Source organism: Geotrypetes seraphini, chromosome 3, assembly GCF_902459505.1.
Source record: "Geotrypetes seraphini chromosome 3, aGeoSer1.1, whole genome shotgun sequence".
NCBI classification, from domain to species: Eukaryota; Metazoa; Chordata; class Amphibia; order Gymnophiona; family Dermophiidae; genus Geotrypetes; species Geotrypetes seraphini.
Genome location: NC_047086.1, coordinates 176,702,044 through 176,725,566, shown reverse-complemented (window position 1 = coordinate 176,725,566; position 23,523 = coordinate 176,702,044). Strand labels below are relative to the sequence as shown.

The 23,523-nt window shown below is 42.3% G+C and overlaps 2 protein-coding genes across 6 annotated transcripts in view; both read left to right on the top strand.

The window, feature by feature from the left end:
• The window catches only part of RSPO3 (R-spondin 3), a 231,684-nt gene extending 229,355 nt beyond the window's left edge, over nt 1-2,329 (top strand). For all 4 annotated transcript variants that reach the window (XM_033938932.1, XM_033938934.1, XM_033938935.1 and 1 more), the window contains one exon: nt 100-2,329. In XM_033938932.1, the coding sequence (XP_033794823.1) occupies nt 100-269 (170 nt within the window). In that variant the 3' untranslated portion in view covers nt 270-2,329. The remainder of the gene's footprint in view (nt 1-99) is intronic.
• A 9,906-nt stretch (nt 2,330-12,235) lies between these two features.
• The window catches only part of MMS22L (MMS22 like, DNA repair protein), a 122,208-nt gene continuing 110,920 nt past the window's right edge, over nt 12,236-23,523 (top strand). The window contains exons 1-3 of one of the 2 annotated variants that reach the window (XM_033935773.1): nt 12,236-12,690; nt 15,055-15,267; nt 21,596-21,721. In XM_033935773.1, the coding sequence (XP_033791664.1) occupies nt 15,086-15,267; nt 21,596-21,721 (308 nt within the window). In that variant the 5' untranslated portion in view covers nt 12,236-12,690; nt 15,055-15,085. Of the gene's footprint in view, nt 12,798-15,054; nt 15,268-21,595; nt 21,722-23,523 lie in introns of both variants that reach the window. The other variant, XM_033935774.1, reaches the window with a different exon arrangement.

Genomic DNA, 23,523 nt, shown 5'->3' with positions numbered 1-23,523 from the left:
GCATTGTGCAGCTGCACACCTCCATGCCTAACACAAGAAGAAAGGTCAACCTGCTTTATCATACAAAATCTGTTTTGTTTTGTTTTCCTTTTACTTCAGGAAAAAAAGGCAGAGAGAAGAAGAGAAAAAAGACAACCAAAGAAGAAAAGGAAATGAGGCATGACAACAAAGAACGAGAAAGCAGAGAAGCACTGGAGAACAAAGAAAAATCAGAACAGAGAAACAGAAGAGTCCAGCAGAAATCTCTTTCCATCAGCACTGTACATTAAAGGCCTCGTTGCCTATTAAAAGACATCTGATGCTGCTATCTCAATTAGAATCGCCCTCACTTGCCATCAACCCTTCCACCCCAATAACAAGCGCTCTGGTGAACTGTGATGGACAATTTTGATCACAGTATTAACACCTAAAACATTTCAAAAAACAGGTTCCGTATTCACCATTCAAACATAGCATTCACAGCAACTTATATGAGCCAACAAAATTAAATGAAAGTATTAAAAAACAAAAGAATGGGGGGGGGGGGGTACTTATCCAGAACTGTTATTGCATATGCTTCCATTATCTTCAGATGAAAATAAGAAAACATGTACATAATTATCAATAGGCCACAAGATATAGCATTACAGAAGAGGACACCGGAATGAGCAACATTTTCTCTTCTTTTTATTTTTTTCCATTTTGTAAAATATATTTCAAGCTATTATGAAGAGGCACAAGATACGTTGAAGTCAAAGATGAAGTATCCTTTTAGGCAGTGGTGAAGAAAGGGAGGGGCAGAAGGGTGGACCTCCCTGGGCGCTGTCTTCGCGTGGGTGTCAGCACTTCTCCACCCCTGCCCCTGAATACCTCTTTAAATGTTCATCGGCACGAGCAGCATCTCCCACTTGCTGCTCATACCGGCCTCGGCTCCCTTCTGACATCACTTCCTGGTTATGGGACCAGGTCATGATGTTAGAAGGGAGCCAAGGGCGGTGCAAGCTGCAGGTGGAAGATGCTGCTCGTGCCGGCAAACATTTCAAGAGTTACATGGGGGGGTGCTCAAGCAATGCAGAAAAGTTTGGGGGGGCGCATGGTGCGGTGATGCAGGGCACCACCGCCCTGAGCGCCAACCTCCCTCACTACGCCACTGCTTTGGGGGCCTAACGGTGGGGGCAATTCTATAACCAAGCACCTCCATTTAGGTGCCCCTGAAAGCACACAGTGGGAGCCTATTCTATAATGGCATCTCTGAACACCCCAATTCCATTGCAGTATATTAGAATAACCTGGTATTGGCATGCCTAATATATATGTGCCTGCAGTCACACCAGCCATAGCTCTGGCATAACTGCAGCTGTGTAAATGCAACAAGGACATGAATTACTCACAGTATCCTACAAGTTATGCATATAATTGGGAGCTCCGCCCACATATACATCCCCTTGCATTTATGTGCTAGGTAAGTTACATAGAGCATTTTACAATAGCTCCACTGGCGCTTTTGTGGGTGAGTGTACACTTCTATACATCTACCTGGTTATGGAATTGCCCTTCATGTGCGTCTTGCATGCAAATTAAGAGGAGGAAGCATCTCGGGAAATGTTGGACTGGTAAAGACCTTTGTTGTGTTGCCGTGATGCCCTCTTGGCTTCCGGTAGTGTTTAAATGTTACGATTTGTCCTGGGAATAGGCGAGATGCACTTGAATGATTTATCAGCAAAGGTGAAAAGCTTGCAGCAGCAATGCACTGGTGATAGGCTGACCAACTGGCTTCAGAATATTAGGAGGGAGGGAGCGATCCAGACTGGATCTACATGTCCTGACTTAAAATATTTTATTCCCGTATTTTATGAAAATTGGGGGCTAAAGAGCAGAAATGACTTCTCTGTTCCTAATAATCTGCGTTCCAGGCGGTCCTGCAAAGTGTATCCTTGCTGAGTTGAATACTTCTACTGGAAAGAGATGTGGCTGTGTTTAGCTTATATGGCTTTCTGATATATCAGATCACTGAATGGAAGAAGCCTATTGTGAACCGCAGGACATTCTGTCCTGTCCTGTGCTGTTATGCTACTATTTTATCATATTTGCAGCATACACCTGCCTGCATTTAAAATATTCCAATGACTGGTGAGAGATTTATTTGTAGAGGGGAAACCCCCCAAAGACAGCAGAAAAGTGACATTGTGGGACTGCACAGATTGTGTGTATATGTATTCCAAGAGGGACAGAATCCTTTACTTTATCATCTTCTCTATGATGTTCAAAAAGGGGGAAAAGGATACTACTTCTTTAACATTATGTATCTTCTAAAAAGAGAAGCCACTTATAATAAATATATTTCTTCATAGTGTTTTCCAAGCTTGTATTCTATTTTAGTATCTTGGATAAAGATGTCACTTAAGAGTCAATTCATCCAAATCTGAGACTTAGAATAATTTCCAGCAGCAGTTATTCAGCAAATTCAGTGGATAAAAACAATCACATACCATTTTAATAAAACATGGATCTGGGGATCTGTGCATTCCAGAGAGGTTACATGATCGTTCTTTATGCAATGTTTTCAGACTGGCCTCTGGTCAAAACCCATTTCTTTTCCAGCTGCCCTCTTGCTATCACCAAAATATGAAATTAAATAGAGGAAGGAAGGTAAGACTTCTCGTGCCATGAAATTACTATAGAACAAGGGCAGAAAACTAAAAATGCTTGGCCATATTTCAATCACCACACTGCCTCATTTTAATAAACAACTCTTGCCTTGAAGGAGCAATGAGGTGGAATGGACAATAAAAAGGGAAATCTATTATTCCTAATTGAATGATACTGTCATAATTAGAAGTATGTTAGAAAGAATGCTGTACAGGAGTTAGGAAAGGCTTGCATGTTTGCAGAATAATATACAGTAGGTGAATAAAACGTCGCCTTGCATTTCAAGAACTTGCTTTGTCCTCATTGCCTTATCAGCAGCACTGCATCTCAAAAAGCAACAATCCCTGCTCAAATATATGCTTGATTTTAACTATTTGGAAGCTCTAATCTCCATTCCACACTGCCTAGGATAGGATGTTAACAGGTCAGACCTATCTATAAGGAGCATACTAGCATAGCAAAGATATAAGTTAAGGAAAAGGATGCTCGTTTTTGCCCCACAAACAGAATCTTCCTCAGCCATTAATATTCCATGACCTGAAATGCATAGTAACACAGGACAAGCACATTGTGAACTGCACTGCAATGTACGCATGCAATCAATATAATGGTGAATCCTACCTAATGTGTGCAACTTTATATGCATCAGCTAGGATGTAGCTGAAATACCGACTCATCATTTGGACTTTCTGGAGCATAGTTGCTGAATTGAACCTCTTCTAACTCCTGGGGATCCCTCACCTCAAGTCCTCTATAGGTGTTTCCCCTGGGCAAGACAAAGAAAGCCAGGCACACATTACAGAGCATCCTCTATACTTCAAACTTATATTTTGGATGGGAGCACAGATAAGCCTCCAGAGTGGCTCAGCAGTAAAGCAGAATATATGCGCTGTACCTGTTGTGATTGACCAAAGTGAAATGGCGCAACAAGACGACGGGCACAGACAGTGCTTATTCTTTTCTAGAAAAAAAGCTGGCACTCGCATGCAGGGGCCATCCCTGTTGGAGGAGAAGGGGAATGCAGGGTTATAAATCATCTGTAACAATCTTCCTATCCATGATTACTCAAACAGCAGTCACACACTCTCAGTCACAGAGTCAGCAATAATATATGGTGCAGTTTTATAATAATTTTTATCAGAGGTCCTTGGGGATATCAGATTGCCTTACAAACAACATAGTTTGAAAGGGTTATTTCCTCATATTACCCCGTGGTACCTCCTCCTCCTCTTGTTCTTTTACTTTTTCTATTTACTTTTTTCTGTTAATTATTCATGATTCTATGATAGAGTATACTTAGCTTTCAGCCTTGCTATATATCCCCTGAAAGCTAAGTATACTCTATCATAGAATCATGAATAATTAATAGAAAAAAGTAAAAAGTAAATAGAAAAAGTAAAAGAACAAGAGGAGGAGGAGGTACCACGGGGTAATATGAGGAAATAACCCTTTCAAACTATGTTGTTTGTAAAGCAATCTCATGTCCCCAAGGACCTCTGATAAAAATTATTATAAAACTGCACCATATATTATTGCTGACTCTGTGACTGATGGTTATAAATCAGGCACCTACCCCCTCCTTGCAACAAGTCACAGATCCTAAGAGAAGGCAGTACTGTAATATTACAATGGTCTTTAGAACAAAGGAATGCCTCCTATTAGATAACTAGAACTGCTGTGGGTCCCTGCAGAGAAGCTATACACTACCAGAACTCTTCAGGCACAGATTGAGCCTCACCCAATACAGGATAATGGGCCATAGATTAAAACCAGACACACACAGACAAACTGAAATGGAAATCCCAAGAAACATGTGTGACCTGGGTCTTACTAAGTACCTTAGTGATAGGAAATACGTGTTTTTCAATTCTTGCCATTCAGTAGTAATACATGCCCTGGTAGCAGCATAGATTTATATACCCTAAGCAATGTTCTAGCTGGGCTCTCTGCTAAAGGAAAACCATAGGAGGGAAAGGAGATGGGACTTGATATACCACCTTTCTGTGTTACAATCAAAGTGGTTTACTTGTTACATATAGGCACTTTGTACCTGGTGCAATGGAAAGTTAAGTGACTTGCTCAGAGTCACAAGGAGCTGCAGTGGGAACTGAACCCAAATTCCCCAGGTTCTCACGTCACTGCACTAATCAGTAGGCTACTCCTTTCAGAAAGAGAATATGGTAGCCAAGAGCCTATTGGCCTGTAGATAGTGGACCTCAAAGCACCACAGTGGAGAAGAGTTTTGTCTTTGCTACTTTTCTGCAAAGCTGATTGGAAGGATGTAAAGGGCTGCAGTACACCACCTCGGGTGAATCTCTTCATACAGGTGGTTAAATCCCAATAATAAATAAATACAGTATATAGAAGGGATCCCCAGTTGTCTTTGAATGGAGATCAATTTAACAAAGCCATAGATGGAGAGCCATAAAGTAAGGGTGGGGCTCTAGAAAGGACAGAAGCCTAGACTGGAAGAAAAAAGGCCCCAGAACACTAAGAGAATGCATCCATGAAGTACTTGGTTAAGGTTGTAAGCTAATGCTTAGCCTGGTTTTAGAAAACACTGCCTTACAGTTAAACTTTAACTGATACCTGCTGGCAGAACTCTCTGTATATGGTATAGCTCAGGATGTTTTCCTAAAGGTAAGGGCAGTGGCTGGCAAAAAACCTATCCTCATTCAACACTGCTCCTATGCTATCACTATTAACACACACCATGGAAGATGTGGGGAAGATACCAGTGCCAGATATGGTATTAAAGTGCTGATGAGTCAGAGAACCTGAGGGTCAATCTGGAAAGAGGGAATGGGAATGTATTTATATTGGTGTGATAAACAGGCCTTCTTCATAGAGAGAAGTAGAAAGAGAAGAGCTGTAAAAGGGGATGTATTACTAATCTAATCTAATCTAAACCTTAAGTTTATATACCGCATCATCTCCATGAGAATGGAGCTCGACACAGTTTACAAGAACTTAAAAATAGTGGGTAGAGAAGAAGAAAAAGGATTACATGAACTTATGTGTAGAAGGTGGGAGAGAAAGGGGGAAGGATAGAGCTACAATTTGCTGAAAAGCCAGGTTTTCAGTTGTTTGCGGAATAACTGAAGGGAGCTCAGGTTCCGCAGCGGGGTGGTGAGGTGAGTTATTATGCCAGATGCCGACTGGGGTATCCCTATTGTGGGGTATCGTAGAAGTAGGGAGATCCTGAATTCTCTACAAGAACTGTTTCAACACTTGGTAATGGAACCCACACGGGTTGGGCCATACAGGACTTAGGGGAAGATTCTCAAAACCCACTCTGTCTTTAATGATGGTCGCTAAATTGGTTCCAGCCGGTTTAGAGTGGAATTATTCTACTGGCCAATTCTCAAAAGGGCTCACCGTGGTCTTTTCTGAGCTTCCTGACAGACTCCGACACTGCCATGCAAATGTATTACAACGAGGTCATTAATATTTAAATGAGCATTCCAGGCGATTCTCTATTATCGCCAGGTGATTCCCTAACCTCGCTGTCCTAAATTTGTGGGTAAAATTTTCTGATAATCTCGTTCTACTCCAACTCAGTGCACTGTTGGCTCCAAATTGACGCCCAGATTTAAGCTCATAGATGATCAGGACGTCACTTCCGGAAAGTCCATATAGATAGTTCAATAAAACGCACATCATTCAATTTTTTTGTTCAGCCCCTTTGGCCAGATTGTATCCAAAAAGAAATAAAACATTGTTCACTTTGGTAGAGACTTGTTTTGATATCACCTCTACGCTGTGTCAAAGGAATGTGATCTAAAACAAAGCCCACTCAAGCCCACTCTCCTAGTCAGGCTCTGCACCCCATCCCCTCCCTGCCAGGCTCTGCACCCTGTCTCCCCTTCCCTGCCAGGCTGTTCCTTTCATTTTTCATATATACACAATACACACAGTAGAACTGACACATTTTGATCACTAAATTGAAAATAAAATCATTTTTCCTATCTTTGTTGTCTAGTGATTTCATGAATCTCCTTCCTTTCTTTCTCCACTCAGGCCCAACAATTGTCCCTTTCTATTCCCTCCCTCCCATGTCCCAAGTTCGTGCCCCCTTCCACTCACTGCCTTCCAGCCTTTGTTTTTCAACCTACTTCCCTCCCATGTCCTGAGTTCGTGCCCTCCCACTCACTGCCTTTCAGCCTTTGTTCTTTGACCTCCCTCCCCCCCGTGTCTCAAGTTCGTGCCCCCTCACTGCCTTCCAGCCTTTGTCCTTCATTCTCCCTCCCTCCCATGTCCTGAGGTCATACCTCCTCCCCCTCACTGCCTTCCAGCCTTTGTTTTTCGACCTACCTACTTCCCATGTCCTGAGTTCATGCCCCCTCCCACTCACTGCCTTCCAGCCTTTGTTCTTTGACCTACCTCCTTCCCATGTCCCGAGTTCGTGCCCCCTCACTACCTTCAAGCCTTTGTCCTTCGTTCTCCCTCCCTCCCATGTCCTGAGTTTGTGCTTCCTCCCCCTCACTGCCTTCAAGCCTTTGTTCTTCGACCTACCTCCCTCCCATGTCCTGGGTTCATGCCCCTTCACTGCTTTCCAGCCTTTGTCCTTCGTTCTCCCTCCCATGTCATGAGTTTGTGCCTCCTCCCCCTCACTGCCGTCCAGCCTTTGCCCTTTTTCCTCCTTGCTGCGCTGTAAACTGCCTTCCTCCCTCCCTGCCATGCTGAAGCCTGCCTACCCTCCACTGATTCCTCCTCCTCTGACCCCGGTCTACCGCCACTGCAGCGCCACAATTCCAGGAAGGTAAGGGAAGGGCCAGCGTGCAGCGATTGCACGTCACTGGCCCACAAGCCTTCACCCGACGTCAGAACTGACGTCGGGTGAAGGCTTGTGGGCCAGCAACATACAATCGCTGCACGCTGGCCCTTCCCTTCCCTTCCTGGAATTGCAGCACAGTGGCGGTGAGCAGGGAGCAGGAGCAGCAGCGGCAGGCAGGCGGGGAGCAGCAGTTGGGGCGGGCAGCAGTCAGCCCAGATACCCCCAACGAGTGGGACATTTTAAAAAGGTACAACGGCGTGTGTGTGGGTGTTTTAAAAAAGTTACCCTCACTTCATAAGACCCACTGAAATTTCCACCCAATTTTGGGTGGAAAAAAAGTGCGTCTTATGAAGTGAAAAATACGGTAAATGTCTTTGGCTGGAATGCTTGAGGGCAGCAAAAATGGTTCTTGGCCTAAGTTTCAGGCCTACAGTGTACCTATAGGTAAGGTGGGAATCACTCCCACAGTGGCCTACCTGAAGCATATATTAGAGCTGTTAAGATGATGCAGAATGTTATGGCTCATTTATTAACCAAATGTTTTGACCATATTTTATTTAGCCATTTTATCTTTCACTGCCTTTATCTAATTTAAGATACTGGTGTTACTTTTCAAGACTCATCAGGGTACTATCCTGTTTCATTTATTGTCTGTGTTGCTTTCATATTCTTCAACTCACACATTGCATTTCTCTCATCAAGGCCTTCTTTCTGTTCCTCTATTGAGCATGATGCACAAGGTTTCCATAAGATCCTGTGTACTTAATTTAATTTGAGACATTTTATATTGTCTGACTGACTACCAGTTGCAATAATTTAAAAATATACAGTACAATGACTCATAAAATGCAGTACAATAAACATTTCAACCACCAAAATAAAAAATAATATAAAAATTAACAAAATGAAGATGTTTGGGCTTAACTTACTGTCTACCAATATAGACAATATGTATGGTGAGGAAAGGACACCAGCTCCCATTAGAGATTTGAGGACCTCATTGGGTTTTCTCTTCCCATACATAGAAACTCTGAAAAAAAAATCAGAAGCAAGAGGAAAACAGCTTTCTGCTCCTTCTCTAACTCCCCATTTCTAGATAATTCAATCATCTCACTCCCTGGGAGTTTTTAAAGTTGCTAGTCTCCAGTTATCCTCTATAATAAAACCCTAAGCGCGCATGCGCACTTAGGGTTTTCTGATCACTGCCGCCGTGCTGTATCCCTCCGTGCCAAATTCCATTTTGGAACATGGAGGCAGGGAACACACTGGTGACTCTCCCCTCCCGCCCTCACTCACCAACCGCTGATGACGGCGCTGCTCCTCTTCAAAGCAGCCTACTGAGGATCATGGCCGGCTGTAGTGCAATCACGTCAGAGGGAACGTGCTACCAAGGTGCAGAGCGGCCTGCGAGGTTTGCTACAGCCCGCCGCAATCCTCAGTAGGCTGCTTTGAAGAGGAGGGCAGATGCAAACGACAAGGAAGCCACATGCTGGACAGGGGGAACAAGTAAGGAGTGCTGCTGGACAGGGGAGCAGGGAAGATGGACAGGGGAGCAGGTAAGAAGTGCTGCTGGACAGGGGGAGCAGGAAAGAGGTGGTGCTGGACAGGGGGAGCAGGGAAGAGGGACAGGGGGAGTAGGTACGGAGTGCTGCTGGACAGAGGGAGCAGAGAAGTGGTCTGCTGGACAGGGGGAGCGGTGAAGGGGTGCTGCTGGACAGGGGAGACGTAAAACAAAGAAAAGGGCTGCTGCTGGACAGGGGGAGCAGAGAAGGGGTGTTGCTGGACACGGGGGAGGTAAAAGGAAGGAAGAAGGGCTACTGCTGGACAGGGGGAGCAGGCAAGGGGTGATGGTGGACAGCCGAGGAAAGAGAGAGACAGAAAGAAAGAAAGACAGACAGACAGAAAACGGCCATGGAGAGAGAGAGAGAGAAAGAAAGACAGACACACCCATCTATTCTAGCACCTGTTAATGTAACGGGCTTAAAGACTAGTGGAATATATTTCCATTTTTCGGTATGACAGTATATAAGAATAAAATTATTATTATTATTATTTTCACTCCTCCTCAAATCAGGTTTACTAAAATTCAGGATAGGCATGAAGCAAACTGGACACTTTTTAAGTCATGATTGTTATTGAAAATTTTCATTTTAATTATTCTGCTTTGTTATTACATTACATTAGTGATTTCTATTCCACCATTACTTTGTGGTTCAAGGCAGATTACATAAGATTTATCAGGAGATCACAAGAATTAACTTTACATAAGAATTGTCATAAGAATTACATAGGAATTGTCGGGAACTTGAGGTGATACATGTTGGGTAATTAGAAACATTTTAGATTTGAAAGGGGTAGAGAGTGTGGTGGGTGGAGAATGGGAAGGAACTGGTCATTTTAAATAGGTTTTATATATATTATTTAATAATAGGGATTAAGCAATGGCCCAGTCTTGGGAAAGCAGTTTTCAATTTTCTGCTGATCAGAGATCTACTATTTTGCAAGACCCAGCACTTTCACAAAAGGAAGGAGGGGGGGGATGATTGACTCCTCAGATTAGACCTCATTCTAGGATGACTCCCAACAGTTCATTAAGTAGGAGCTGCATAGTGCAGTTCTTGTGGATTACTGTAAAACTGAGATCACAAACTAAAACTAAATTCTGAAAAAACAAAATTCCTTTTGCTTGAAAAAGCCCAAACTCCTACCATCACTGAACTGAAAATCAAAAATACCAAATACCCAATACAACCCGAATTAAAACTCCTAGGAGTTACGATAGACAGATGTTGCACAATGCAGCCCCAGATCAACAAAACAACCCAGAAAGCTTTTTTAACCATGAGAAATCTCCGCAAAATCAGAAAATTCTTTGACCAAGCACAATTTAGACTAATCGTCCAATCCCTAGTCTTAGGTCTGCTGGATTATTGCAACTCCCTATATCTTCCTTGTCCAGCCACTATGATAAAACAACTCCAGACCATACAAAACACCGCCCTCAGATTGATCTACTCACTCAAAAAATATGATCACATAACAACTGCCTTCTTAGACTCTCACTGGCTACCCATACAAGCACGAATCCAATTCAAATTCTACTGCCTGATATTCAAAGCATTACACGGCTCTTCCCCCTCCTATCTAAATAACCGCTTAAACCAAATCTCCACCTCAAGACACAGAAGAACCTCGAACCCTTTCGCCTTCCCCCCACTCAAAGGCACACAACGCAAGAAAATGTTTGACAACCTTCTGGCAACACAAGCAGCAAAAATCAACCATTCCATCTCCAATCTTATGACAATATCAGACAACCTCAAAACATTCAGAAAAGAAATCAAAACCCTGCTTTTCAAAAAATTCATCCAAATATTTTAACCCCTCCTCTTTTACCTCCAGAAGATTCACCTACCTTCAGATAACCTTCCCCCAAATTACCCACCTTAACACCTTCCAATTAAACAAATACCATAAATAGATTGTAACCTACCCTCTCTAACTGCATTCCATATGTATTTTTCATACAGTTCTTCACTGTCAGTTTAATTTCCATCCTATAAGTTCACATAGAATTTTTCTTTTTTCAACCATCTTTATTTTCTCTTCTTTATTAATTTCCAGGTACTTTAGTTAGATTGTGAGCCTTCGGGACAGTAAGGGAATTTTTTAAGTACCTTCTTACTTCTCATTTATAATCTTAATGTATATTTTCTTCAAACCGCTTAGAACCTAAAGGATATAGCGGTATATAAGAAATAAATTACATTACATTACATTATTGCAAGGGGCTTTCCAGTCAGAATTGCCCTTAAACTGTTGCCTCTACTCCAGAGTTTGTTACCAAATGGAATAGCATCTTGAACCAATGTTCTTTAGACCTTATTCTTCTTTTGATCCAAACTCTTAAGAGAAAATAGAACAAGAAAAACCTAAATTAGAACTTCGAAAGAAGGAACTTTGTACAGGGGGCAATGAAGAATTATCTAAAAATTTGGAAGACAATTTGGAGAAATTTCGTTGAGATATTAGTGGGGCTAAGCATGTCTATTACTGTGCTGTTATATATTATTATTTAATGCCCCCTGCTTAAGAGTACAGAATGACAAGGGGACAAATGTTTCCCTGTCCCTGCAGGAAATCAATTAACCCCTTCCCGTCCCTGCCCCATTACTGTAAGCTCTGTCTTAATCGCACAAGCCTCAAACACTTAGGATTTTAAAGTGTTTGATGCTTGTGCAGATGAGGATAGAGCTTGTAGAAATGGGGCAGGGAAAGGAAAAGAACTCATCGGGACAGGGCGGGAAAATGAGTTCCCGCGGGTACGGGGAAAAATTTGTCCCTGTGTCATTCTCTACTTAAAGAGTTTATTATAGGTGGGTTAGAAATTAAAAGAACCCCCCCCCCCCCAAATAAATAGTACCAATTATTTAAGCACCATTGGCCTTAGTTTTTTAGCCGGCTGCGGGGGTTAGCCCGTGATGAAATGTCGGACGCGCTAACCCCGCTATCGCGGCTTGATAAAAGGAGCCCTTTATCACTTCTCACTCAGTTGTTCCCATTTCCAAATCATGTTTTCATCTCTCTCTTCTTCAGCCGTTTGTTTCATTCCACTCTGAAAACCCCCCAATCAAATGTAAGCGTTTGCTGAAGGAGACAAAAAGACCCACTATCATAACTCTCACCCTCTTCTGAACTGTCCTACTTTGATACTGTGTTTATAAAAAGTCTTGCACTGTCAAAATAAAACAAGCAGTGCTCTGAAACAGACACAAAGTGCCAAACACAATAAGGCTTGGAACGCACGGCGAGACTTTGACAGCTTCAGAAGAATAAGACCTGGACAGCACTAAGAGAGGTTGTTGGACCACCAGAATGAGGCCTGCACTGCACTAAGAGAGGCTATTGGAGCACCAGGCTGAGGCCTGCACCGCACTGAGAGACGCTACTGGTGCACCAGAATGAGGCTTGGAATACACAGGCAGCCAAAAGATCATACTGGAGCTACTTTCACTATTCTGCTTAATTCGAAAACTCGTACGCGTTGCATGAAAGTAACTTAAAAGTTGCACCCCTCCAAATTTCCCGTAGCTGACTTTCCAAAAGTAGCCTGGTTTTAGCAAGAAAGCGGCAAAGTCAACGGGAGGAGAGAGCGGAGGAGGAGCTGTGGGTGCTCTGGCATTGGCGCCTTTTTGAAAAAAGAAAAAGAATAATTCCTCGCTACTGAGGCAGCCAGAGCAGAAAGAAACCGGGTAGAGATCAGGACCTGGAAAAAGCGGAGTCAGGTCAGCATCTGGAAAAGGGTCTGAGGGCGAAGAAAAAGTGAGAAAAATAAAGGAAAAGTAAAATCTTGACATGGATTGGATACAGATGCATGTTTGGATTTGAAAAAGTGAAAAAAGAATAGGGTTAAAAGCGAGAGAGAAGAAACTGAAAGAAGAATTTGGTACTGGGAAATGAGTGAGGCTTGCAGGAGAAAAATCATTCTGACTCTAGTATTTTGTTTTTTTTATTTAAAATTTTTTATCTAAGGCAGCATAGCCCCTAGCCATTGCACCTGGTAGCAACACCTAGTTGCATAAGTTCTGGGTTCAAGTCAAGAAGGGATTGTGGTGTGTGACCCAGCAGAAGATCGTCTTTAGGAAAATTGGGCTACATTTGGCTTTGGAAGAGGATTTAAAATAGGGAAAAGCTTTAGTTGCAAATTAAAGCTGGTTGGCTCCTAGCTAATCAGGATTGAGCTGGAAGTCTAAAGGAGCTGGAGAAAAGTGCTATGACAGTAAATCTGAACAAAGCTAGTTAGAGCTTAAATACATCAACCTGATATTGCTTAAGTTCTACTAAGGATCAGCACGGAAGTACTTCGGTACTGTGGATTTATTCTGGAGAGAAGAGGAGAGATGCTAGCTAGGAACAGAGTCATCCACGCCAGCTGACTTCCTACAGGACGTGCCTTTCGCATCCTGTAGGCAGGCAGCCGGCGTGGACAGCTCTTCTCGTCAGTGTGTCATGTCATACAGTTTGCGATACACAAAAATTGCCCGTAATGATATGAATGGATTAATTTGAATTCATTTACCAAAAAATTTAAACATGGCATGAATATAGAAACATAGAAAAAAGCGGCAGAAAAGGGCTATAGCCCACCAAGTCTGCCCATTCCAGGTATCCCCTCCCCTGAATTTACTCCCTTAAAGATCCCACGTGAGTATCCCATTTTTTCTTAAAATCCGTCACGCTGCTGGCCTTTATCACCTGGAGTGGGAGTCTGTTCCAGTGATCCACCACTCTTTCAGTGAAGAAGTACTTCCTGGAGTCGCTATGAAACTTCCCTCCCCTGATTTTCAGCGGATGTCCTCTGGTGGTCGAGGGTCCCACTAGCCCGAAGATATCATCTTCTGACTCGATGTATCCCGTGATGTACTTATACGTTTCAATCATATCTCCCCGTTCTCTTCTTTCCTCAAGTGAGTACAACCGCAATTTCTTTAGTCTTTCTTCATACGTGAGATCCTTGAGTCCCATTACCATCCTGGTGGCAGTTCTCTGAACCGACTCGATCCTCAGCACGTCCTTTCTGTAGTGTGGTCTCCAAAACTGAACACAGTATTCTAAGTGAGGCCTCACCATGGCTCTGTACAACGGCATCATAACTTCAGGTCTCCTACTGACGAAACTTCTGCGGATACATCCCATCATTTGTCTTGCCCTGGAGGAAGCCTTCTCCACTTGAGTGGCAACTTTCATGTCCTCGCTAATGATTACTCCTAGATCGCGTTCCTCCGTGGTCCTAACCAAGGTCTCACTATTTAGTACATAAGTTCTACACGGGTTTCTCTTGCCCAGGTGCATTATCTTGCATTTTTTAGCATTGAAGCCTAGCTGCCAAGTGTTTGACCATTGTTCCAGTAGCAGTAGGTCGTGTGCCTCATTCTTCATAATTAAAAACTAATTCTTATTTCATGATGAATAACTTTTAATGTATCTTAAATAGAAAACGATCTTTAGATAGATTTTTCCTGGAAAAAAGCAATGTATTTAAAAAAAATGTAATTAAAAAAAAAAATTATGATTTTTATCCACCCTAAGGTGAAATGTGGACAGAAACTCGCTTAGTTTGAAATGCAAGGGGGATGCTCACAGAGGAGAAGCTTGAGCTGGGCATTGGTGGAACCATTATTTACTAGTGTAACTTACCACACTGCGGTTTTGTAAAAGAAGGGGGGGGGTAACAGCTCCAACACTCATAGGAATTCTATGAGCATTGGCGCTGTTACCACTGCAGCTAGCGCTAAAAACTGTGCTACTGTTGTAAAAGGAGTGGTTAGAGAATACTATAAGTTAGGTGTCAAAGTGCTACATTTAGGTGTACCCACTTATGCTTGCTGTTGATGTAGCATAAGTGGGTGTGCCTAAATATAGATACATTGATACCTATTTACACGAGTATTCTATAACAGAATCTTGGTGTGCAAATGCTGTTATAGAATTAGCACTCATTTTGGGTGCCTGAATTGTGGTGCCCAGTTAAACAATTGTCCCTTTAGGTGCATCTTAAAAGAAAAATGAAGGGTTGGTGTGTGTGTGTGTATATATATATATATATATATATATATATTTTTTTTTTTTAATTATTTTTTTTTTTTCAGCATTTCAGAGGAAGGTGGAAAAGTCTGAATCATGACAGATGACTTCAGCGGCTCTCTGACTCCTCCTATCTCTCCATATCTGACCCCAAGCCTTGAGGTAGAGGAGAGGGAGGATTGCATCCGACCTCCATGCTTTTCTTGTGCTGCTGATTACAGAAATGTAGGAAAAGCCTTTTCTTTAGAGTCTTATCTAGGCAGTGGATCTGTCAAAAGGTAGGTTTCCATTCATACTATACTGAAACGTACAAACACTACTATACTGAAACGTACAAACCAAATCTGCATCTTAAATTTGTTGCCTAGTTTTAGCTGAAACTGAAAATGAGCCAGACGAGCCGCCCTACCTTCAAAAGCCTCCTGCAACTCCCACTTATTTGTAGGTTACACCAGGGCTATTTTTCAATCCCTGGTGGTCTACAGTGCTGGTGTAGCCAAGGCAGAGGTGTTCTCCAGTATCTTCTGCCCTAACTACACCATTAGGGATTGTAGGCTAGGCCTGGGTGAGCCTATGGATGGGTGGCACTTAGGGGATAGGAAGAGGGGTTATTCTGCTCAAGACGGGAGGGAGGAGGAGCCACTCTTTTGCTACCAAAGTTCAACATTTCAACTTACACTGAAAATATGGGGACATTTTAAGTCAAAATCAAAAATTGGCTGAAAAGGGATTTAGGGCTGCCAAAACCCAAATTCATTCACCCTCTAAACACTACTTTCACTAAATTGCAGATTCACTATCCTTGAAAGTGGGGCTATGTATTAAGAATAATTCATTTCTTAAATGGTCTAGCTTAATGATTTTGAATAATAGTTTAGAAATTAAGAGCTCTAGATGTGTGAATGCTGTTGTACACATCTAAAAGGCCTCTTGGAAATTGTCATCTTATAAAACTGTTAAATGAATACTTCTGCTCGGTATTTACTTGCGAGGCGCCGGGATCCAGCCCTCAGCTGCAGACAAGGGAAAGCTCAGAAGACCCATTTCAAAATTTTGAGTTTATGCCCAGTAGTGTCTATAATGAGTTATCTAGACTCAAGGTGAACAAAGCCATGGGACCGGACAAACTACACCCCAGGGTGATCAGGGAACTGAATGACGTCCTGGCGGAACCATTATCCGCGCTCTTCAATCTTTCCCTAAGTACAGGAAGAGTTCCGTTGGATTGGAAGACGGCTAACGTCATTCCACTCCACAAAAAGGGAAGCAGGACAGAGGCTGAGAATTACAGACTGGTGAGTCTCACATCGATAGTAAGTAAACTTATGGAAATGCTAATCAAACGCCAATTGGATACTACCCTGAACGAGGAGAAACTACGGGATCCCCATCAACATGGTTTTACGAAGGGAAGGTCCTGCCAATCAAATCTGATCAGCTTCTTTGACTGGGTAACAAGGAAGTTGGATACAGGGGAATCCCTGGACGTCTTGTACATAGACTTCAGCAAAGCGTTTGATAGCGTCCCACACCGCAGGTTACTGAGCAAGATGGGTTCGATGGAACTAAGTGTAACATTAATCGCAAGGGTTAGGGACTGGCTTAGGGGTAGACGTCAGAGGGTAGTGGTTAACGGTACTCTCTCTGATACGACGGAGGTGACCAGCAGAGTGCCTCAGGGCTCGGTCTTGGGCCCGATCCTATTTAACATCTTCATAAGTGACTTGACTGAGGGGCTGCGAGGTAAAATTACATTATTCGCCAATGACGCCAAACTATGCAACATAGTAGGCACAAGCTCATCGGACGAAGGCACAGTGCCCAACAAAAGCTCAATGCCTGACAGTATGGCACAGGACCTACTCCTGCTGGAGCATTGGTCAAAGACTTGGCAACTAAGTTTCAATGCCAAAAAATGCAAGGTCATGCACCTTGGTGGCAAAAATCCATGCAGGACTTACACCCTAAATGGAGAGATCCTAGCAAGGACTGTAGCAGAACGCAACTTGGGCGTGATCATTAGCAAAGACATGAAGACTGCCAATCAAGTGGAGAAAGCTTCCTCCAGGGCTAGGCAAATCATGGGTTGTATCCGCAGAAGTTTCATCAGCCGTAAGCCCCAGGTTATTATGCCATTGTACAGATCCATGGTGAGACCCCATCTGGAATACTGTGTGCAGTTCTGGAGGCCGCATTATCAAAAGGATGTGCGGAGAGTTGAGTCGGTTCAGCGAATGGCCACCAGAATGGTTTCGGGACTCAAGGATCTCCCGTATGAGGAACGGCTGGATAAGTTGCAGCTATACTCACTCGAAGAGCGCAGAGAGAGGGGAGACATGATCGAGACGTTCAAATATGACACGGGCCATATCGAGGGGGAATAAGATCTCTTTTTTCTTAAAGGACCCTCGGCGATAAGGGGGCATCCGTGGAAAATCAAGGGTGAGATATTTCATGGCGATACCAGAAAATATTTCTTCACCGAAAGGGTGTTTGACCGTTGGAAAAATCTTCCACAGCAGGTAATTGAGGCCAGCAGCGTGCCAGATTTTAAGAAAAGATGGGATAGGCATGTCGGATCTCTTCATGGAGGTAGATAGGGGGTGGGTCTTTGGTGTGGGCAGACTGGATGGGCCATGGCCCTTTTCTGCTGTCATTTTTCTGTTTCTATGTTACCTGAAGCATCGAAAGTATAATTTTCAAGAGGGGTCAAGAAAAGTCACTTGAGAGAGAATGATCAACAAGAGCCACAAAGTAATTGCAAGGAGATTAAGGGAAATAGCTGTCAGGGTTAAAGTACCTGGGCCAGGTAGTAAGGGCAGTCTCAAAGTTTATTCTTTTGTTAGAATAATGGACTTCCTTTGTCTAGACGTTAATGATGTATTGTTTTATTTATCAATTCAGTACTTTGAGAAATTTCTCAAGTAAACCCATTTTAAACCTTTCCATATAACCAAAACACATTTTCATATATCAGTTATGAAAATGCCATGCAATGGAAATTAAAAGATCTGCACTGTTTTATTAAGATTAAACTTTATCAAACCTTTGCCAACTGATTAGGGGTAATATAGTATTAGAGCTTGTTTTGTTGAGTTGATATTATTCTTGCAAGGCAAGTAAGGAGAAAGAATGCAAACCAGTGGGGCTCTTTGTTCAACAGAGACACATGTCAGAGCATCATTAATGTCCAGATGAGGACTGAACAAGAATTTATTTACAAAATGTTATAGCCTTAAGCCATTTCTGGCTTTTAAAGTCTCACAGTACATCTAGTCTATGTACTGTATATATTTCAGCCGTCTGAGCCATAGTTCAATTTTTATGTTTTTAGAGCTGTAAGTATGAATTCACCTGGGTCCTGGTTTTTGCCAGTGACCACAAACTGGCAGAATGTGTATCGGTCACTGATCACTTCTGCAGACCTTTTGTTTGCTAAAGAATTACAGTAGAGGTTGGCTGCTGAGGTCTCTCAGCCTCTTTTTGTATTCCACCAGCTGTTAAGACTCCACTTTTTAAAATTGTTAACCGCTTTTGCTGTTTCCACTGAAAGGTGGTATATTAAATACCTAATTAAAAAAAAAAAAATAGTTCTTTAGAATTATGTTTGCATTAAATTTAGTTTTAGAAAGGTAATTCAATTGCTTCAAGGAGATGTGAGGATGGAACAGTGGGTATGATTTTTTCAAGAGATGGTTGGAGGGTTATGAAGAAAGAGTAGCTAAAGAAGAACAAGTTGAGAAAGCAAGGGCAGAATAAGAATGCTGAGACCAGTTTATTTCATTAACAAGGGCAACTATAGCATTAATGTTATTAAAGTCCAAATCTTGGTCCATAGTCCTAAAACTGTGTGGTGTTAAAGATACAAAATGTTCTAAAATTGTACATTTAGATTTTCACATACATTTAGATTTTCACCCACAGCTCCTCCTCCGCTCTCTCCTCCCGTTGACTTTGCCAGTTTCTTGCTAAAACCAGGCTACTTTTTTCCTGAGTAGCTCCACTATCCATGTACTTTGCTATTCCATCCTAACTCTGCCCTAAATTCAGCCTTGTATTATAGGGCTAATTCTATGAGGAGCCACCTAGATTTAGGTGGCAAGTACACATGTAAATGCTGGTATTATAGTCATTCAGATACATGTGTAAATAAGTTTGTGATTTTCTGTCAATATGTGCATATCTTCAATAGCATATACTTTGAAGGTAGGCGGAGTCTGAGCAGAGCACTTATGTACATAGGCCCAGATTCTCTATACGGTACTTAGGGAGATGCTTTAGGCCGCCTAACGCCACTTCCAGTGTTAGCCATGCCCACAGTGGCTCCATAGTGTGACTTTATCTGGAGTATTGCGTTCAATTCTGGTCTCCTTATCTCAAGAAAGATATAGTGGCACTAGAAAAGGTTCAAAGAAGAGCAACCAAGATCATAAAGGGGATGGAACTCCTCTCGTATGAGGAAAGTCTAAAAAGGTTAGGGCTCTTCAGCTTGGAAAAGAGATGGCTTAGGGCGATACGATTGAAGTCTACAAAATACTGAGTAGAGTAGAATGAATACAAGTGGATTGATTTTTCACTCTGTCAAAAATTACAGAGACTATAGGACACTCGATTAAGTTACAGGGAAATACTGTATTTTTCACACTATAAGACACACTTCTTTCCCCCAAAAAAGTGGGTGGAAATAAGGGTGCCTCTTATGGAGCGAATACTAACTAACCCCTCCCTTACCTTAATTCTTCTGGCGGTCCAGCGTTGTAGGGCAGGAGCTTTCAGCCTCCTGCCCTTCCATCCAGCTTTCTTGGCAGCGGCAGAGTCGGAGCGGCAAGAAGGCAGACGCGAGTTTTTCACTTCCTGCCTTGTCCCGTGCCGTGCTGTGAACAGCGGTCCAGCGCTGTAGGGCAGGAGCTTTCAGTCTCCTGCTTTCTCCTGAGCGACAGCAGCAGAGTCAGAGTGACAAGAAGGCAGGTGCGAGTTTTTCACTTCCTGCCTTGTCCCATGCTGCTCTATGAATGGCTGCCCCAGTTTTAAAACCAATAGGAGGAAATATTTTTTCACTCAGAAAATAGTTAAGCTCTGGAACACATTGCCAGAGGTTGTGATAAGAGCGGATAGCGTAGCTGGTTTTAAGAAAGGTTTGGACAATTTCCTGGAGGAAAAGTCCATAGTATGTTATTGAGAAAGACATGGGGGAAGCCACTGCTTGCCCTTGATCAGTAGCATTGGAATATTGCTACGCCTTGGGTTTTGGCCAGGTACTAGGAACCTGGATTGGCGAACGTGAGAACGGGCTACTGGGCTTGACGGACCATTGGTCTGACCCAGTAAGGTTATTTTTATGTTCTAAAGCTCATACAGAGGTGTGATTCCGGCGCCTTGAAACTCGGTTAAAAACAACGTTTTTTTTTACTGAGCTTGGGCACCGATTAGAGAATCCATGCCATATCTTATAGAAAACTAAAAGTTTCACACATATCTCCCCAGTCTTGGTGTGAGCATTTACAGCTGCTCTCTCTGGTATAAGTGCTCACACCTAAAAACATAGCATGCCTACTTTTTTTTATAGAATAGACTCCAAATAGGCATCCGCTTTATAGACTTGTCCTCTACCTGCAAATTTTCAGCAGCATTATTTGGACAGGGAATTATGTGTTTAGTAGTGGCTGCTAAATGTAGAAGTTCTTTTGAATTATTTTTTGTTTAACATATCAGTTGAGATGGAGGGGCTGTTGGTTCTTTGGCATTTTCTTGATTCAGGACTGCCAGGTCTTCACGGCTTTCTTTAGTAAAAGCCTTCTCGTCTTCATATCCACTTCCTACCTGAGATTTATTTAAGCAGGTAGGAAGAGGCAATGAGGAAGAGAGAAGGTTGTTCAGCCCTGGCCATCCAGATTTGGCCTTCCAGTGGGCCTTTTATCTGGTTAAGGATATAGTCAGTTAGACTTTTGGTTCTCAATGTGGGGGATGCATACACCAAAGGTAAGGCCAACTAGATTCAGATTTGCAGGACAGGGTTGATCCAGTCCTAGGTTTACCCCATTGTATGCAGGGACCTGTAGTTCTGATTTTCCCATTGCATTCCCTAGGAAAAGCAAGACTACAGGTCCCTGCATGCAATGTGGTAAATCCTGTCCTGTAAATCTGGATCCAGTTGGCAGCCTTACTCTTGGGGTATACATACCCCATTTTGAGAACCAGCTAGATCCCTTTGAAAATTGACCCTTAAGTAATTAAATTCTAATTCTTTAAAGAATACAACAGCTTATTTGAGTTTACTATTGATTGCATCTTTCTTACCAACCTTTTGTGCTTAGAAAATAAGTATATCTTATCTCTACATTTCTTATGCTTACTTATGTTTTACAGTCTTCTGCTAGTAATACTGCTGTGTAAAACATAACTGTCTTATTTGCGCCGATAAAAAGAAACAATATCCCCTTTTATTAAAGTAAAGAATAAGATTTGCTTTCCCTTTGAAAGGGAAATGAGGTCCTGGTTAAGGTGGCGGTGAGAAAACTATTTAATATTAAGAGAATTAATGTTCAGTATTGCTGGGGATACAAAAGTGGGGTGACCATCTGAACAAATTATTTTTTTATTTTTCAGGCTGTTGCTGAGACTTGATCCTTCTCCAACAGACTATGAGACAGACATGGTGGAAATATTTGGCTTTCAGTGGGTTACTGAAATTGCATTAGTGGAATCAACAAGATTGCTCTTTGGCTTGCTCAGGTTTACTATTCTTGCTTGTTCTTTTATATATCTGTATTTTTATACATTGCCCACCAAAGAAGACCTTGCAGTAGTGACATGCCAGTTTATCATCTGGTACAGCAGTATAATACTGCACAGTTTTTGAGTTGATAGGTCTGGGATTTTTTGCAGTGCTACAGTTGATCTGAGACTTATAAGTACATTCCACTCCATCATCAAAGAAACCATCTAAGCTAATGGGTTATGCTCATCTGTCAGCAGGTGGAGATAGAGAGCACTAACAAGCAGTGCCTTATACACAGATGTGCAGCAAGACTCAGCCAGTATTCTCTGTCTCCAGCAGACGGAGCAGCTCTTTGATTGATCCTGTGGTTGTCTCCTTCCTTTAGTGTAAGGCCCAGGAGTTGAGGTTTAGTAGTTGAAAGGCTTAGGATGCAAACCTGATGGTCCAGGTCCGTCTCTGCTCCCTCACAAACACCAACTTTTCTGCCTTTTCACTTCCCTGTACTTTTATTTCTCCTGCCTCCTTTAGAAAAAAGAGTGGAGAAGAGCAATTTTCTCTAATTGCAGTAACTGCTTTATCTAGGAAGTTTTTTTTATTATTTGAAATTAATTTTTATTGACTTTTGTGAACTGAAAAGCATCCAGAATACAGACAGGTGCCTCATAAAGGACCTCAAAAACACAACATAGTTAAATATCTAAGACAATTGCAATATACCAAATAAACCGGCACATAAAAATAATACATTGATCCACCTCCTTCAGGCTGAACAGGCATCTCTTTCAATTTCATTGGGATCTCTACTGAAGCTGCAAATTGCACATTGCCGCAGCCATTTTGAAAACTGCTTCCCCACTTCTGCTTAATTCAAACCCCTCTTCATGGTTTCAAACAGCCATTAGGCCTAATTTAATTCCTACTACCTCTGTCATGCCTTTTTTGCCTGAATGTGTCCTTTACATCAGGCATTTTTCTTAAAGAGGCAACAGGTTTCTGGCCCAGTTGCACCTTCTCTTATTCAAGCTGTGGGACAAGTTCAAAAAAAGAAAACTAAAGACTTGGAAGACTTATCTCCTCTTTCTCTTTGTGATTCTGAAGAGGCTTTGTCTGTTGCATCTTTAACTGAGGAGGACCTTAGGAGATGATCCTTCTGTTAGGTTCTTTATGAGACATGAATTGCCTCTCCTTATTTCTAAGGCTTTGGAGGTTCTTAATATTTCCTTTCCTGCCACACAAGGAACTTCTTCACTCCTCCTATTATATTTGGCACTAAAAGGCCCTCTAAGAATTTTCTTATTCATGAAGCCATGCAGAAGTGAGAGTCTCCTGATTCTGGCCTTAAGGTTGCAAAAGCTATGTTCAAGCTCTATCCTTTAGTTTGTACTGATTTTGAGAAGCTGATGTAGCTTCCAAATCCTGTCTTGCAAAACTTCCTTTTAGAGAGAAGTTACTAATTGGAGAAGATCTAGAAAAGTTGATTAATGATCTGGGAGATTCTAAGTTTCAGTGTCTACCAGAAGATAAGCCTAAGGTTCAATTTAGATCTTCTAAATCCTGCCTTAGAGAAGCAAAGCATCATAAGCTAGGTAAGGCTGCTAGTCGTCTCATTTTCCCCAAGGACAATCTTCCTTTCAGGGCTTCAAAGAGAATGTGCCAGCTAATTCAAGACCTCCTCTTCAGTTGCGTCACAATGACGAGTTTGAGGTTCATTCCTTGTCCGCCATTATAGGAGGTCACATCTCCCTCTTTTACAAAGAATGGTCCCAAATAACTTCAGACTAATGGATCCTAGATATTATCAAAGATGGTTACAAAC